Here is a 17,762-nt window from a genome sequence, read left to right on the forward strand (position 1 = left end):
TGGAGAAGAGGAACTTATTGGGGACTGGAACAAAGGTCACTCCTGCTATGCTTTAGCAAAGAGACTGGTGACATTGTGTCCCTGTTCTAGGAATCTGTGGAACTTTGACCTTGAAAATGATGATTTAGGGTGTCTGGCAGAAGAAATTTCTAAGCAGCAAAATGTTCAAGATGCCTGTATTAGTCCATCCTCATGCTGCTATGAATAAATACCTGAGACTGAGTAATTTATAAAGAAAAGAGATTTAATTGATTCACAGTTTCACATGGCTAGGGAGGCCTCAGGAAACTTACAATCATGGTGGGAGACACCTCTTCACAAGGCAGCAGGAAAAAGAATGAGTGCCAGCAGAGAAAATGCCAAACATTTATAAAACCATCAGATCTCATGAGAACTCACTCACTATCATGAGAACAGCATGGGGGAACTACCCCATGATTCAGTTACCTCCCACCTGGTCCCTCCCATGACATGTGGGGATTTTGACGGGATTATAATTGAAGATGAGATTTGGGTGGGGACACAGCCAAACCATATTAATTTGGCCTGGCTCCTTCTGACAGCATATGGTCATATGCATGACCAAAGAGATAATCTGAAACTGGAACATATTTAAAAAGAAAGCAGAGCATAAAAGTTTGGAAAATTTGCAGCCTGACCATGTGGTAGAAAAGAAAAACCCATTTTCTGGGGAGGAATTCAAGCTACCTGCAGAAATTTGCATAAGTAAGGAGAAGCTGAAAGTCAATATCCAAGACAATGGGGAAAATGCCTTGAAGACATTTTCAGAGACCTTTGCAGCAGCCCCTCCCCTCACAGACCTGGATGCCTAGGAGGGGAAAAATGGTCTTGTGAGCCAGGCCCAGGACCTCACTGCACTGTGCAGCCTCAGGACATGACACCCTGCATTGTGGTCATTCTAGCTCCAGCCATAGCTAAAAGGTGCCAAGGTGCAGCTCAGGCTGTTGTTTCAGAGGGTACAAGCCTCAAGCCTTGGTCGCTTCTATGTGGTGTTAGGCTTGCAGATGCATAGTGGGAAAGAGTTGAGGCTTGGCAGCCTCTGCCTAGATTTCAGAGGATGTATGGAAATGCCTGGATGTCCAGGCAGAAGTCTGCTGCAGGGGTGGAACTCTCATGGAGAACCTCTACTAGGGCAGTGCAAAGGGGAAATGTGGGGTTGGAGCCCACACATAAAGTCCCCACTGGGGCACTGCCTAGTGGAACTATGAGAAGAAGGTCACCATCCTCAGACCCCAGAATGGTAGATTCTCTGATAGCTTGCACTGTGTAGCTCGAAAAGCTGCAGGCACTCAATGCCAGCCTGTGAAAGCAGCTTTTTGGACTGTTCCCTAAAGAGCCACAGGGGCAGAGATACCAAGGCCTTGGGATCCCACTTGCATCAGTGTTGCCTGGATGTGAGACATGGACTCAAAGGAGATTATTTTGGAGCTTTAAGATTTAATGACTGGCCTGCTGAGTTTTGGATTGCATGGTGCTTGTAGCCTCTTTGTTTTGGCCAATTTCTCCCTTTGGAAGAGATGTATTTACTCAATGCCTGTACCCCAGCTGTATCTTGGAAGTAACTAACTTGGTTTTGATTTTACAGGCTCATAGGTGGAAGGGACTTGACTCATCTCCGATGAGACTTTGGACTGTAGACTTTTGAGTTAATGTTGAAATGAATTCAGATTTTGGGAGACTATGGAGAAGGGATGATTATATTTTGCAACCTGAGAAGAACATGAGATTTGGGAGGGGGCAAAGGTGGAATGATATGGTTTGGATTGTGTCCCCACCCAAATCTCACATATGAATTGTAATCTCCAATGATGGAGGAGGTGATTGGATCATGGGGACAGACTTCCCCCTTGCTGTTTTCATGATAGTGTGTTCTCATGAGATCTGGTTGTTTAAAAGTGTGTAGCACCTCCCCTTTCACTCTCTTTCACCTGCTTATGCCATGTAAGATGTGCCTGCTTCCTCTTTGCCTTCCGTCATGATTGTAAGTTTCCTGAGGCCTCCCCAGCCATGCTTCCAGTACAGCTTGCAGAACTGTGAGTCAATTAAACCTCTTTTCTGTACAAATTACCCAGTTTCAGGCAGTTCTTTATAGCAATGCAATAATGGACTAATACACTTTTTTTTTTCCTTTTCTTTTTCAGAGATAGTGTCTTGCTCTGCCACCCAGGCTGGAGTGCAGTGGTATAGTGGTACAATCATAGCTTCCTGCAGTCCTGAACTTCTGGGCTCAAGTGATTCTCCCACCTCAGCCTCCCAAGTTGCTAGGAACACAGTATGCACTACCACATGCAGCTAATTTTTTAAATTTTTTATAGAGAGAGTCTCACTATGTTTTCCAGGCTGGTCTTGAACTCCTGGCCACAAGCAATCCTCCCATCTCAGCCCATTTCAGACTTTTAACCTTCAAAACTGTAAGATAATAAGTTGGTTTTAACACACTACGTTTGTTGTAATTTGTTACAATAGCAATAAGAAACTAACATAGTCAGTTATCCAGCTGGTAAGTAGCAGAGTTGGTATCTTGCAAAGAGGTGTGATGGATTCCAAAATCAGTGCTCTTTCCATCCATGGGGATGTGGTGGTTTTAAAGAAACTGTGGATTCAAAAGTGGAAGGCAATGGCTGTAAAAAGTAAGAAGAGTGTAGGAGTGCTGATAATGGGGTCTACTCGCCTTCAAATAACTTCTTCCATATGGCCTGATGTTTTTCATGTCAATAATCATGAAGTCATTTGGGTTCAAAAGCACTCTTTTCAAATTATTGCAAATACCTCTGGCAAGATCCAAAGGTCAATGGCACTTTAGGATGTATTGAGTTAATCTCAGTTTTTCTCCTATACTCGGTGATTATTAACTTCAATGAAGAAATTGGAGTTTTGATAATAGTCATCCTAACTGGAATGAGATGGTATCTCATTATGATTTTGATTTGTATTTTCCTGATGATTAGTGATGTTGAGCATTTTTTCATATACCTGTTGGCCATTTGTATGTTTTCTTTTGAGAAATGTCTGTTAACATCTTTTGCCCATTTTTAATAGGGTTTTTTGAATTTCCTTATATATTCTGAATATTAACCCCTTGTTAGATGTATAGTTTGCAAATACTTTCTCCCACTATGTAGATTGTCTCTTCACTGTTAATTTAGAATGGCTATTATTAAAAAAATAAGTGTTGGCAAGGATGTGGCAAAAAAGGGAAATGCTTACGCATTGCTGGTGGGAATATAATACAGCCACTACAGAAAACAGTATGGATGTCCCTGAAAAAATTAAAAATAGAACTACCATATGATCCAGAAGCCCCACTAGTGGGTGTATTTCCAAAGGAAACAAAATCAGTACATCACAGATATCTGCACTTCCATGTTTACTGCAGCACTATTCACAACAGCCAAGACTTGAAATCAACCTAAATGCCTGATAACAGATGAATGGTTGAAGAAAATGTGGTATATCTACACAATGGAATACTATTCAGCAATAAAAAGAATGACATCCTGTCATTTGAGACAAGATGGATAATCCTGGAGGATATCATTAAGTGAAATAAGCCAGACATAGAAAGACAAATACTACATGATCTCACTCATTTGCAGAATCTAAAAAAAAGTTGATCTCATAGAAGCAGAGAGTAAAACAGTGGTTACCAGAGGCTGGGTAGGGGTGAAGAGAGGGGATGATGGAGAGAGGCTGGTCAACAGGTACAAAGTTACAATTAGAAAGGAGGAACAAGTTCTGGTGTTCTATTGCACAGTAGGGTGACTATGGTTAACAGTAAGGTAATTGTATATTACAAAATAGCTAGAAGAGAGACTTTTGAATGCTTTCACCACAAAGAAATAATAAATGCATGAGGTGATGGATATGCTAACTGCCCTGATTTGATCATTATGCAATGTATACATGTATCAAAACACTGAATTGTATCCCATAATATGTACAATTAAGATTTTTTTCTTTTTTTTTTGAGACGGAGTCTTGCTCTGTTGCCCAGGCTGGAGTGCAGTGGCACGATCTTGGCTCACTGCATGCTCCACCTCCCAGGTTCATGCCATTCTCCTGCCTCAGCCTCCCAAGCAGCTGGGACTACAGGCACCCGCCACCATGCCTGCCTAATTTTTTGTATTTTTAGTAGAGACAGGGTTTCACCGTGTTAGCCAGGATGGTCTCGATCTCCTGACCTCATGATCCGCCTGCCTCAGCCTCCCAAAGTGCTGGGATTACAGGCGTAAGCCACCATGCCCGGCCCAATTAAGATTTTTTAAAAAAGAAATTGGAGTTTTGATTGGGTGAGGTGAAGCAAATAATTTTGAAGTATTGGCAGCACTTCAGTTTACAGGCAGGCCTTAGTGGGCAGAGAAGACGATGACAATGAAAAGCTTGGGGCCATTGAGGGCAATAGTTACAGTATGCCAAAGACTACTCAACCTATTTCAAACTTTCCAGAGGGTGACTGACCGTACAGATGTTTTCAGATTTCTTAAACTGCACAAGACCCTCTTTATACTAGCAACTTCACTTAAACCTCATCTTCAAAAGCCTTGTCTTTTATATCTCATGTCATTTGTACAACCAGGGGTCGCACCTAGGAAGGTGAAGCTGTTAAACGAGTAGGGCTGGCTGGCCCTAGTCAAATTTGTGAAAGAGGCAGCTCTATTTCTTTTTAATTTGAGCAGGGACTTTGATGCCTTAACCTAGCAAGAATTCTCAAACAGAAAGGTTTTTGTTTTGTTTTGTTAATCTGGAAGGTTTTGAAGGCTCACCTGGGAGGTAGCCATCATTGCACATCCTTCTCTGAGGTCAGGATACCAATAAGAAAGGGAGGCTGGCAAGCTGAGTGGATGCCTTGGGGATTTTACTCTTATATTGCCATTTCCCATCTTATCTCCTCACCCTGAGTAACCCCAAGGATTCTGGGGGAAATGAAAATTAGTTTTTCCTCACAAGTAAGTTTACAATGCTTTCCTTAACTCAAAAAGGAGTGTTTGGGTATGGGAATGTATCTTAGGTGGGAACTTCAAACACTCTGTATAGGGCTCCCCAATGGCGAGAAAATCTCTTTTCTCTGTTTAGCTCATTTGGAGTAGACATTCTATCAAGAATGTATGAGACTACAAAGGAAAGGAGGACAATAATATTCCTTCCTTTATTTCTCATCCTCACTGAATGATATGGCAGGTGTAGCGGAGTCCGAAGGAAAATAGATTTCTTTCCTCCCATCCTTACCAAAAGTGTAGTGATGCCTATAATCCACTCCCATCATAGATGAACAGTTGAAAAAAAATCTAAAAACATAACAAAGGTAGTTCAGAACTGCTGATAGAGGGGGTTGGATGATTTAACAAAAGAGACAGACAAAAAAATTTTATAACACTATAATTATAAAGTTGAAGGCACATCCTTGGCAGAAATATGATCAATTACATGCTTATGAAAAACAAACTACTGAATATCTTAACTACAGTAGATGGATATTGCACAACATCGTCCACTGCTGTTTTGGGCACCAAACAATCAATGTTTAACAACGTTTAGCTAAACATTTCTTTAACTAAAAACATAAGGTTGAGACGCCTGGTTTTGGCTACAAAAGGCATTTGTTATCAACACTGTGAAAGAAGCTCTTTTAACTGAAGAACAAGAACTCGTGCTTTGTGCTCTATCTGGTTACTCATACCAGATGGAGGGACTGCAGAAAGTTAGTGTAAAAATAGGTAATAATTTGGCAAGAATCAGTATTTTTTCTATTTGTAAAATAATACTTAAAAATGTAGAAAAGAAACAAAACAAACAAAAACCCAAAAGGAGTGATTCCAGGAATGTCTTTATTCTTTTTAAAATAACCAGTAACCAGATGCCTCACCCAGAGAAAAAAACAAAATGGAGTAAAATAAATATCAAGGAAAGTCATTTTAAAGCATGATCCATAAGTAATAGAAAAAATTCTCTTAACATACATTTTTGATTTTAAGCTGTATACATAAAAGATATGCGCACTTAAAGTTTTGGAAACATCTTGTCTACAGTGCTATTTTGGGCATTCTATACATATGAATAAAGAATACTTTTTAAAAAGTAAAGCACAATATAAAATTACTTGTTCACAAGGCATCAAATTTGACATTCTAAAATGTTGATACTAAACTAGGAAAAATTACATTGCTAGTTTCACAAATGACACACCATACATCTTGAGACTACAATACTACTACTCTAGTTGTGTTTTAATCTTTGAAATTCAAAAGGCATCTTTGGATATTTAAGTTTAAGGTGCCCCATAGGTGAGTCTGAACCAGCACTGGATATTAAAGTATCCTTGTTATCTTCAGACTAAGGGCATGGTTGCTGAGTGATACAGAAGAATGATAAATGAAATACAAATAGAGAAATTCAAATATTCAAATTCAAATATAAATCCATTTCCCCTCAGTATGGTAATATGTATGTATGTGTATGTACATATATATGTGTGTGTATATATATATGTATGTGAATATACACAAACACATTTATAAAATTTCTCATTAGTAACTCCTGACTTAAAGCTAGCTACTAACTGAAAGCAGTATTTTTTATTCCCTCCATAATCAGCTCTTTCTCCTGTAAATACAGCTTCTCTTTGAAGTTAATGAAAGTTCAAGATTGCAAAAAAGACTTGTGGTAGAGGATTTAAAGGTGGCTACATATTACTTAAAGCAGGACCCTTTTTAAATAGCATGTTTTCTATTCTTGTTGTAAGAGCTGAAATTATCTATTTGATTATTTCAATACTATAAGCTGCTATTCCCACTGTCCCACAATATGAATACAAGACCAAGAGGATGACTCAAAGGTACACATAATGGAAGAGTAACTGGCTGTGTTCAACTGCTTGAGGTTGGTGGGAGGGAGAAGGAGGGATGCTTCTTTTTTTTTTTTTGAGACGGAGTCTCGCTGTGTCGCCCAGGCTGGAGTGCAGTGGCCGGATCTCAGCTCACTGCAAGCTCCGCCTCCTGGGTTTATGCCATTCTCCTGCCTCAGCTCCTGAGTAGCTGGGACCACAGGCGCCCGCCACCTCGCCCGGCTAGTTTTTTGTATTTTTTAGTAGAGATGGGGTTTCAGTGTGTTAGCCAGGATGGGATGCTTCTTTTTTCAACATTTGCCTATCAGCTGTGTCTTCTAGAAGAAACAAGTTGAGTTACAAGATGGGTCACTTGAATTAAAATAATAAATAATAAAACTCAAACTGAAAGCATGGAGGATGGTATAGGCATTGGTCTAAAAAAAGGGCCTAGATATACAAACTCATTGATATTTCAGTGAAATGGGTTTGTCTTTCTAGATTAATAGCACCTTCATCAAAAGCTTCAGTTCTCTCTTTTAGACAGCTGAGACAGAAATTAGATCTTTTCTAAATCTGAAAGACAGCATGGAATAAGGTTGTAAACTTTGCATGTGTATATATGAAAGGATAAAAGAGAAAAGGGGTAGGAAAGGAAGAACTCCATCCCCTACCCCCACCTGATTTTAAGAGTCTGCTCTAGAAAAATGATTTTTTGTATTTATTACTGACCTCAAGGGGAGAAAAGAACTAACATTTACGGAGTACAAAACCTATGTGCCAGATGTTGGGTTAGCAGCAGCTTTGCTTATGGTAATGGGAACAAAATGTTAGGAATTTACTTATGAGTCCTCTTCATTGACATATTCTGCATATGAAATTCATCTTACAACTAACAAATAATTTAAATAGTCTTACAAGTACCAGATCTCTGACCATGTATTAGCTACCAGGCTAATTCTAAAGGGAATTTCTAAATCCATTTGGCAATGGGAACAAGCTCCTAAATTTGCCAACCACACCAACTAGGCAAGCTCAAATTTTTAAACTAGAGAAAAGTATATATTTAGCTAAAAAGCATCATAACCTAGGGAAATTTTAGTTTCTGTATCATGATTTTACTGTATTTTTGGCAAATGCACCTTTGTGTAATAGCATTATTTTAAAGTATGTTTGAGAGGTTATCTGAAACACTAAAAGATAAATAAAATCTATTAAATTATATATACTAGCAAAGTGATTATACTCCATTCAAAAATACAAATTTAGGCTGGGCATGGTGGCTCACGCCTGTAATCCCAGCACTTTGGGAGGCCAAGGTGGGCGGATCACCTGAGGTCAGGAGTTTAAGACCAGCCTAGCCAACGTGGCGAAACCCCGTCTACTAAAAAATATGAAAATTAGCCAGGTGTGGTAGTAGGTGCCTGTAATCCCAGCTACTTGGGAGGCCAAGGCAGGGAGAATTCCTTGAATCTGGTAGGCAGAGGTTGCAGTAAGCCAAGATGGTGCCACTGCACTCCAGCCTGGGCGACAGAACGAGACTCCGTCTCAAAAACAACAACAACAACAAACAAATTTAGTGAATCCAGGTAATTTTATACGACCTGTATATGTATAATAGTGTTAATCTTTGAAAATTTTTTGAGCAGAAGAGGCTCATAATGTTAAGTTTCCAGACTGAGATCAACAGACTACATGAAGAACAACTTAGAGCCCAACTCGGCAGGAGTGAACTGAAACTGAGCACAGAGCTAGGAAACTTGAAGGAATAATTTGATATACTTTTTACAACAGTGGAAAGATGGGAAGCAGGGAACCCTACAGATCTTTAGGTCTTTTGAGCCACAACATTTAAAAAGGAGCAAAATATTAGAACAGTTGTCAGTTATTTTTAATCAATGAAAAACTACCTAAACTTGGTTAGCTCGAAAGAAAATAACAAAAGAAGACATACTGGAGCATCTAAAAAAGCAACTGCAAGGACAAGGATGCGGGGAGAATGGGGGAAAGAAAGCCTGCAATAAATAAGGCACATCTATTTTTAAACAGCTTCAACTGTTTCCTTCTAAAACTAGATGTTTTATACACAGTGCTTTAAAAGTCATTACTCCCCAATGGGGCAGGGATACAGGCTGGAGAGTATCTTCAATATCTTGAATTCAAAAGCATGAATATCTTCATGCTCTCAAACCTTCAAATTTTTCATTATCATCTTCTTGGGCCATTTTTTTTTTTTTGGTCAAATAAAAAAATATATTACTTTAGCAGCAGTTCAGCAATCTCTAATTGTAGGGCTTATAAACCTCACTGCTCTACCTTATCGGTTGTTAGTGAAAACAAAAATATACTGGAAATTCAAGTTTAAATAAAGCTAGGTTCAGAGCTGATACCTTGAAAAAGATATTTTTGCCAATAGATAAACTCAACTCAAATAGAATCCCTAAATAAGAGCATGAGACCAACATAAAATCCTTCTACAATATTTGAAAAGTGAAGGTAACATCATGAATGCTGTGTCAGTGCATGACAAGTTAAACTGGCAGCACTCTCCATGGCCTTTTATAATGCAGTGTCATCATCTTCCCTGAAGTCTCCCACCAGGAGTGAGTGCTTGTCAGGTTCACTGGTAACAACGCTGTTTAGGGAGCGTTTATCAGACAGTAGTGAGTTTATAGAGGCTCTGCTATAATTAACAATCCGGTCCAGCAAACCCAGTTTAGGAGAATTCCTTGAAGTATCATCTATTCCAACATGAACGCTGATTTCTGAAGGACTCTTCTGTGCTATCTGGCTCCGGGCAGGCAGTTCATAATTCTCATAAGTTGGTTTCCTGTAACTGGACACATGCAAAATTACGTTAGTTTGAAATAACCAAAAGTAAATGAGACGCTTGCTACATGCACAAAAGAAAGATTTGCTCATCCACACTTGGTTTTGGTATGAAATGTATACAATTGATCACTGGTAGGAAAATAGTTGAAATGAATTGTGTGGAGTCACATCATCAGAAATCCTACTTATCAGAGTTAGTGTACTATATTTTATCCCACTCAGTGCTTGTGGTTGCTATGCATAAAGTACATGAGGTAACAATTACATAGCTAATTATTACTGTTACCTAATAATAATGTATTTTTTTTGAGACAGAATCTCGCTCTGTTGCCTATGCTGGAGTGCAAGTGGCACAATCTCAGCTCACTGCAACCTCCACCTCCACCTCTCAGGTTCAAGTGATTCTCCTGCCTCAGCCTCCCGAGTCGCTGGGATTACAGGCGTCCACCACCACACCATGCCCAGCTAATTTTTGTATTTTTAGTAGAGACAGGGTTTCACCATATTGGCCAGGCTGGTCTCAAATTACTGACCTCAGGTGATCTGCCCACCTCGGCCTCCCAAAATGCTGGGATTACAGGTGTGAGCCACCATGCCTGGCCGCTAATAATAATTCTCATTAAGAATGGTTTGGGCTTATCATTGATCAATACAAGAATAAAACCTACCAAGAATGACTGGATGATAAAAGGAATACAAAATACAAATGTGAGCAAGCTATCATACTTACAGTTTAAGGAAGAGAGAAGAAAGTACTACAGAAACAGATGAAGCAGCCATTGCCGCAGATCCCATCCAGGGCTGCAAAACCAAACCAATGGGCATAAAAACTCCTAAGAAACAAGTATAGATTAGTTAGAGTAGATAATACTAAACAGATTATCAATGTGTTTCTAACATATATACAAATCATTTCTTTATTTGATATTTCTTCAGCATGTATCCTCTTGGTGGTGGAGATTTTTGTTGTTGCCGTTTTTTCACTAATAGAGTGTTGCAGTTAACATTCTTGTACATGTCTCCACGTGCCCATGTCTAAGAGTTTCTGTAAGGTGTATACCTAGGGGTGAAACTACTGGGTCATAACATGGGCACATCTTCAACTTTACGTGGATACTCCTCAGTTGTTCTCCAAAGTGGTTGTAGTGATTCATAATCCAACCAATAGCGTATGGGAGTTCATGTTCTACAAACTCATCCACACTTGGTTTTGACAGACATAAGAATGTTTGCTCATATCATGAGGATGAAATAGACTTATACTTTTAACTTTTAATGTGCTTCTCTATATTTTTCTACTTTTTCTATGGTGATCATGTATTACTTGTATAATTATTTAAAAATTACTTGCTCCATGAATTAATCTTACTGGACTTAGACTGCTCTTTTGCTCTTTGTTCTCTCAGTATTTGTGTGTCCTTGCTGATAAACAGTTTTGTAATTGTTCTCATGTCATTTCATGTCTTTCCTTGGCCCTCAAACCAGAGAGAACAAGAAGAAAACGATAATTATTTCTTTTATGTCATCATTACTAACTCCACTCTCTCTCTCTCATCTGGTCTCTCAACCAAAAAAATACCACCTGACTATAATAGAATATTACATGAAGAGCAGAAAATTCTCTGTGTGCTACAATCACCACTATGTAACAAGACAAAAACTGATGCAGAATAAAAAAAAGACTAGAGGAAAATATACTTGTATAATTCTTTAAAAATCATTTGCTCCATGAATTAATCTTGCTAACAGTGTTTGTGTTTGGGTAGTCAGATTAAGGTAAATCTGTTTAGAAAAAAATTAATTAATAAGCAAACAAATACATATCTCTGTGCAAATATGTGGAGAAAGAGATGAAGCAATGTGGCAAAATACTATCAGTTGGTGAGTTTAGGCGAAAGGCATACAGATTTTCATTGTACCATTTTTTTCAATGTTTTCGAAGGTTTGAATTTTTTTTTTTTTTGAGACAGAGTTTCGCTCTTGCTGCCCAGGCTGAAGTGCAATGGCACAATCTTGGCTCACCACAACCTCCGCCTCCTGGGTTCAAGCGATTCTACTGCCTCAGCCTTCCAAGTAGCTGAGATAACACACATGTGCCACCATGCCTGGCTAATTTTGTATTTTTAGTAGAAATGGGGTTTCTCCATGTTGGTCAGCTGGTCTCGAACTCCCAACCTCAGGTGATCCACCCATCTCGGCCTCCAAAGTGCTGGGATTACAGGTATGAAGTTTGAAGTTTTTCAAAATACAAAGTTGAAGGCTGGGAGCGGTGGCTCACACCTGTAATCCCAACACTTCGGGAGGCTGAGGCAGGTGGATTACCTGAGGTCAGGAGTTGGAGACCAGCCTGGCCAACATAGTGAAACCCCGTCTATACTAAAAATACAAAAATTAGTAGGGTATTGTGGCGGGCACCTATAGTCCCAGTTACTCAGGAGGCTGAGGCAGGAGAACTGCTTGAACCCAGGAGGTGGAGGTTGCAGTGAGCCGAGATTGTACCACTGCACTCCAGCCTGGGCAGCAGAGTGAGACTCTGTCTCAAAAAAAAAAAAAAAAAACAAACTTGGAGGGAAAAAAAAAAAATAAATGCTTATATATTCTTAAGCTATAAGAAACATTACTGAAAATTAAAATGATTGATTTTAACATTACCTCTCACCATACCAGTAGGCTAGAAACAAAAACTAAGCTCAAGGGGGCGGAGCAAGATGGCCGAATAGGAACAGCTCCAGTCTCCAACTCCCAGCGCGAGCGACACAGAAGACCGGTGATTTCTGCATTTTCAACTGAGGTACTGGGGTCATCTCTCTAGGGAGTGCCGGACAATCGGTGCTGGTCAGCTGCTGCAGCCTGACCAGCCTGAGCTGAAGCAGGGCGAGGCATCGCCTCACCTGGAAGCGCAAGGGGGAAGGAAATCTGTTTTCCTAGCCAGGGGAACTGAGACACACAAAACCTGGAAAATCGGGTAACTCCCACCCCAATACTGCGCTTTAAGGAAACAGGCACACCAGGAGAATATTTCCCATACCTGGCTGGGAGGTCCCACGCCCACGGAGCCTCCCTCACTGCTAACACAGCCGTCTGCCGCGATCTATACCCAGCAGCAGCGAGGCTGGGGGAGGGGCACCCGCCATTGCTGAGGCTTAAGTAGGTAAACAAAGCCGCTGGGAAGCTCGAACTGGGTGGAGCTCACAGCAGCTCAAGGAAGCCTGCCTGTCTCTGTAGACTCTACCTCTGCGGACAGCGCACAGCTGCAGTCCATTAGGGGAAAGAGCGGGGCGTTGCAGACGCGAATGACTCTGTCTGACAGCTTTGGGGAGAGCTGTGGATCTCCTAACGCAGAGGTTGAGATCTGAGAACGGACAGACTGCCTGCTCAGGTGGGTCCCTGACCCCTGAGTAGCCTAGCTGGGAGACATCCCCCACTAGGGGCAGTCTGACACCCCACACCTCACAGGGTGGAGTCACCCCTGAGAGGAACTACCAAAGAAAGAATCAGACAGGTACACTCGCTGTTCAGCAATATTCTATCTTCGGCAACCTCTGCTGCTGACACCCAGGAAAACAGGGTCTGGAGTGGACCTCAAACAATCTCCAACAGACCAACAGACAGTCCTTCTGACTGTCAGACGGAAAACTATCAAACAGGAAGGACATCTCTACCAAACCCCTCAGTACGTCACCATCATCAAAGACCAGAGACAGATAAAACCACAAGATGGGGAAGAAGCAGGGCAGAAAAGCTGGAAATTCAAAAAATAAGAGCACATCTCCCCCTGCAAAGGAGCGCAGCCCATCGCCAGCAACGGATCAAAGCTGGTCAGAGAATGACTTTGACGAGATGAGAGAAGAAGCTTCAGTCCATCAAACTTCTCAGAGCTAAAGGAGGAATTACGTACCCAGCGCAAAGAAACTAAAAATCTTGAAAAAAAGTGGAAGAATTGACAGCTAGACTAATTAATGCAGAGAAGATCATAAACGAAATTACAGAGATGAAAACCATGACACGAGAAATACGTGACAAATGCACAAGCTTCAGTAACCGACTCGATCAAATGGAAGAAAGAGTATCAGCGATTGAGGATCAAATGAATGAAATGAAGCGAGAAGAGAAACAAAAGAAAAAAGAAGAAAAAGAAATGAACAAAGCCTGCAAGAAGTATGGGATTATGTAAAAAGACCAAATCTACGTCTGATTGGGGTGCCTGAAAGTGAGGGGGAAAATGGAACCAAGTTGGAAAACACTCTTCAGGATATCATCCAGGAGAACTTCCCCAACCTAGTAGGGCAGGCCACATTCAAATTCAGGAAATACGGAGAACGCCACAAAGATACTCCTCCAGAAGAGCAACTCCAAGACACATAATTGCCAGATTCACCAAAGTTGAAATGAAGAAAAATCTTAAGGGCAGCCAGAGAAAGGTCGGGTTACCCACAAGGGAAGCCCATCAGACTAACAGCAGACCTCTCGGCAGAAACTCTACAAGCCAGAAGAGAGTGGGGGCCAATATTCAAGGTTCTTAAAGAAAAATTTTCAACCCAGAATTTCATATCCAGCAAACTAAGCTTCATCAGTGAAGGAGAAATAAAATCCTTTACAGATAAGCAAATGCTTAGAGATTTTGTCACCACCAGGCCTGCCTTACAAGAGACCCTGAAGGAAGCCCTTAACATGGAAAGGAACAACCGTACCAGCCATTGCAAAAATGCCAAAATGTAAAGAACATCGAGGCTAGGAAGAAATTGCATCAACTAACGAGCAAAATAACCAGTTAATATCATAATGACAGGATCAAGTTCACACATAACAATATTAACCTTAAATGTCAATGGACTAAATGCTCCAGTTAAAAGACACAGACTGGCAAACTGGATAAAGAGTCAAGACCCATCATTCTGCTGTATTCAGGAGACCCATCTCACATGCAGAGACATACATAGGCTCAAAATAAAGGGATGGAGAAGATCTACCAAGCAAATGGAGAACAAAAAAAAGCAGGGGTTGCAATCCTAGTCTCTGATAAAACAGACTTTAAACCATCAAAGATCAAAAAGACAAAGAAGGCCATTACATAATGGTAAAGGGATCAATTCAACAGGAAGAGCTAACTCTCCTAAATATCTATGCACCCAATACAGGAGCACCCAGATTCATAAAGCAAGTCCTTAGAGACCTACAAAGAGACTTAGACTCCCATACAATAATAATGGGAGACTTCAACACTCCACTGTCAACATTAGACAGATCAACGAGACAGAAAGTTAACAAGGATATCCAGGAATTGAACTCATCTCTGCACCAAGCGGACCTAATAGACATCTATAGAACTCTCCACCCCAAATCACAGAATATACATTCTTCTCAGCACCACATCGCACTTATTCCAAAATTGACCACATAATTGGAAGTAAAGCACTCCTCAGCAAATGTACAAGAACAGAAATTATAACAAACTGTCTCTCAGACCACAGTGCAATCAAACTAGAACTCAGGACTAAGAAACTCAATCAAAACCGCTCAACTACATGGAAACTGAACACCCTGCTCCTGAATGACTACTGGGTACATAACGAAATGAAAGCAGAAATAAAGATGTTCTTTGAAACCAATGAGAACAAAGATACAACATACCAGAATCTCTGGGACACATTTAAAGCAGTGTGTAGAGGGAAATTTATAGCACTAAATGCCCACAAGAGAAAGCAGGAGAGATCTAAAATGGACACTCTAACATCACAATTAAAAGAACTAGAGAGGCAAGAGCAAACACATTCAAAAGCTAGCAGAAGGCAAGAAATAACTAAGATCAGAGCAGAACTGAAGGAGATAGAGACACAAAAAACCCTCCAAAAAATCAATGAATCCAGGAGTTGGTTTTTTGAAAAGATCAACAAAATTGACAGACCGCTAGCAAGACTAATAAAGAAGAAAAGAGAGAGGAATCAAATAGTCCGCAATAAAAAATGATAAAGGGGATATCACCACCGACCCCACAGAATACAAACAACCATCAGAGAATACTATATGCCTCTACACAAATCACTAGAAAATCTAGAAGAAATGGATAATTTCCTGGACACTTACACTCTCCCAAGACTAAACCAGGAAGAAGTTGAATCCCTGAATAGACCAATAGCAGCTCTGAAATTGAGGCAACAATTAATAGCCTACCCACCAAAAAAAGTCCAGGACCAGATGGATTCACAGCTGAATTCTACCAGAGGTACAAGGAGGAGCTGGTACCATTCCTTCTGAAACTATTTCAATCAATAGAAAAAGAGGAATCCTCCCTAACTCTTTTTATGAGGCCAACATCATCTGATACCAAAGCCTGGCAGAGACACAACAAAAAAAAGAATTTTAGGCCAATATCCCTGATGAACATCGATGCAAAAATTCTCAATAAAATACTGGCAAACCGGATTCAGCAGCACATCAAAAAGCTTATCCACCATGATCAAGTGGGCTTCATCCCTGGGATGCAAGGCTGGTTCAACATTCGCAATCAATAAACGTAATCCAGCATAAACAGAACCAAAGACAAGAACCACATGATTATCTCAATAGATGCAGAAAAGGCTTTGACAAAATTCAACAGCCCTTTATGCTAAAAACGCTCAATAAATTCGGTATTGCTGGAACGTACCTCAAAATAATAAGAGCTATTTATGACAAACCCACAGCTAATATCATACTGAATGGGCAAAAAGTGGAAAATTCCCTTTGAAAACTGGCACAAGACAGGGATGCCCTCTCTCACCACTCCTATTCAACATCGTGTTGGAAGTTCTGGCTAGGGCAATCAGGCAAGAGAAAGAAATCAAGGGTATCCAGTTAGGAAAAGAAGAAGTCAAATTGTCCCTGTTTGCAGATGACATGATTGTATATTTAGAAAACCCCATTGTCTCAGCCCAAAATCTCCTTCAGCTGATAAGCAACTTCAGCAAGTCTCAGGATACAAAATTAATGTGCAAAAATCACAAGCATTCTTATACACCAGTAACAGACAAGCAGAGAGCCAAATCAGGAATGAACTTCCATTCACAATTGCTTCAAAGAGAATAAAATACCTAGGAATCCAGCTTACAGGGATGTAAAGGACCTCTTCAAGGAGAACTACAAACCACTGCTCAGTGAAATCAAAGAGGACACAAACAAATGGAAGAACATACCATGCTCATGGATAGGAGAATCAATATCGTGAAAATGGCCATACTGCCCAGGTTATTTATAGATTCAATGCCATCCCCATCAAGCTACCAATGACTTTCTTCACAGAATTGGAAAAATGGCTTAAAGTTCATATGGAACCAAAAGAGCCCGCATTGCCAAGACAATCCTAAGTCAAAAGGACAAAGCTGGAGGCGTCACGCTACCTGACTTCAAACTATACTACAAGGCTACAGTAACCAAACGCATGGTACTGGTACCACAACAGAGATATAGACCAATGGAACAGAACAGAGTCCTCAGAAATAATACCACACATCTACAGCCATCTGATCTTTGACAAACCTGACAAAAACAAGAAATGGGAAAGGATTCCTATTTAATAAATGGTGCTGGGAAAATTGGCTAGCCATAAGTAGAAAGCTGAAACTGGATCCTTTCCTTACCCCTTATACGAAAATAATTCAAGATGGATCAGAGACTTAAATGTTAGACCTAATACCATAAAAACCCTAGAAGAAAATCTAGGTAGTACCATTCAGGACATAGGCATGGGCAAGGACTTCATGTCTAAAACACCAAAAGCAACGGCAGCAAAAGCAAAATTGACACATGGGATCTAATTAAACTAAAGAGCTTTTGCACAGCAAAAGAAACTACCATCAGAGTGAACAGGCAACCTACAGAATGGGAGAAAATTTTTGCAACCTACTCATCTGACAAAGGGCTAATATCCAGATCTACAAAGAACTCAAACAAATATACAAGAAAAAACAAACACCCCATCAAAAAGTGGGGAAAGGATATGAACAGACATTTCTCAAAAGAAGACATCCATACAGCCAACAGACACATGAAAAAATGCTCATCATCACTCGCCATCAGAGAAATGCAAATTAAAACACAATGAGATACCATC

At 40.3% G+C, this 17,762-nt stretch overlaps 1 protein-coding gene across 1 annotated transcript in view; it reads right to left on the reverse strand.

The window, feature by feature from the left end:
- Positions 1-9,057: 9,057 nt before the first annotated feature.
- Positions 9,058-17,762, reverse strand: part of ATP7A (ATPase copper transporting alpha) — a 162,475-nt gene continuing 153,770 nt past the window's right edge. Inside the window, 2 exon segments of the mRNA XM_033202080.1 lie at positions 9,058-9,677; positions 10,404-10,506. Coding sequence (XP_033057971.1) covers positions 9,401-9,677; positions 10,404-10,506 — 380 coding nt within the window. The 3' untranslated portion in view covers positions 9,058-9,400.

Source organism: Trachypithecus francoisi, unplaced genomic scaffold (genome assembly GCF_009764315.1).
Source record: "Trachypithecus francoisi isolate TF-2019V2 unplaced genomic scaffold, Tfra_2.0 Lachesis_group6, whole genome shotgun sequence".
Lineage (NCBI taxonomy): Eukaryota > Metazoa > Chordata > Mammalia > Primates > Cercopithecidae > Trachypithecus > Trachypithecus francoisi.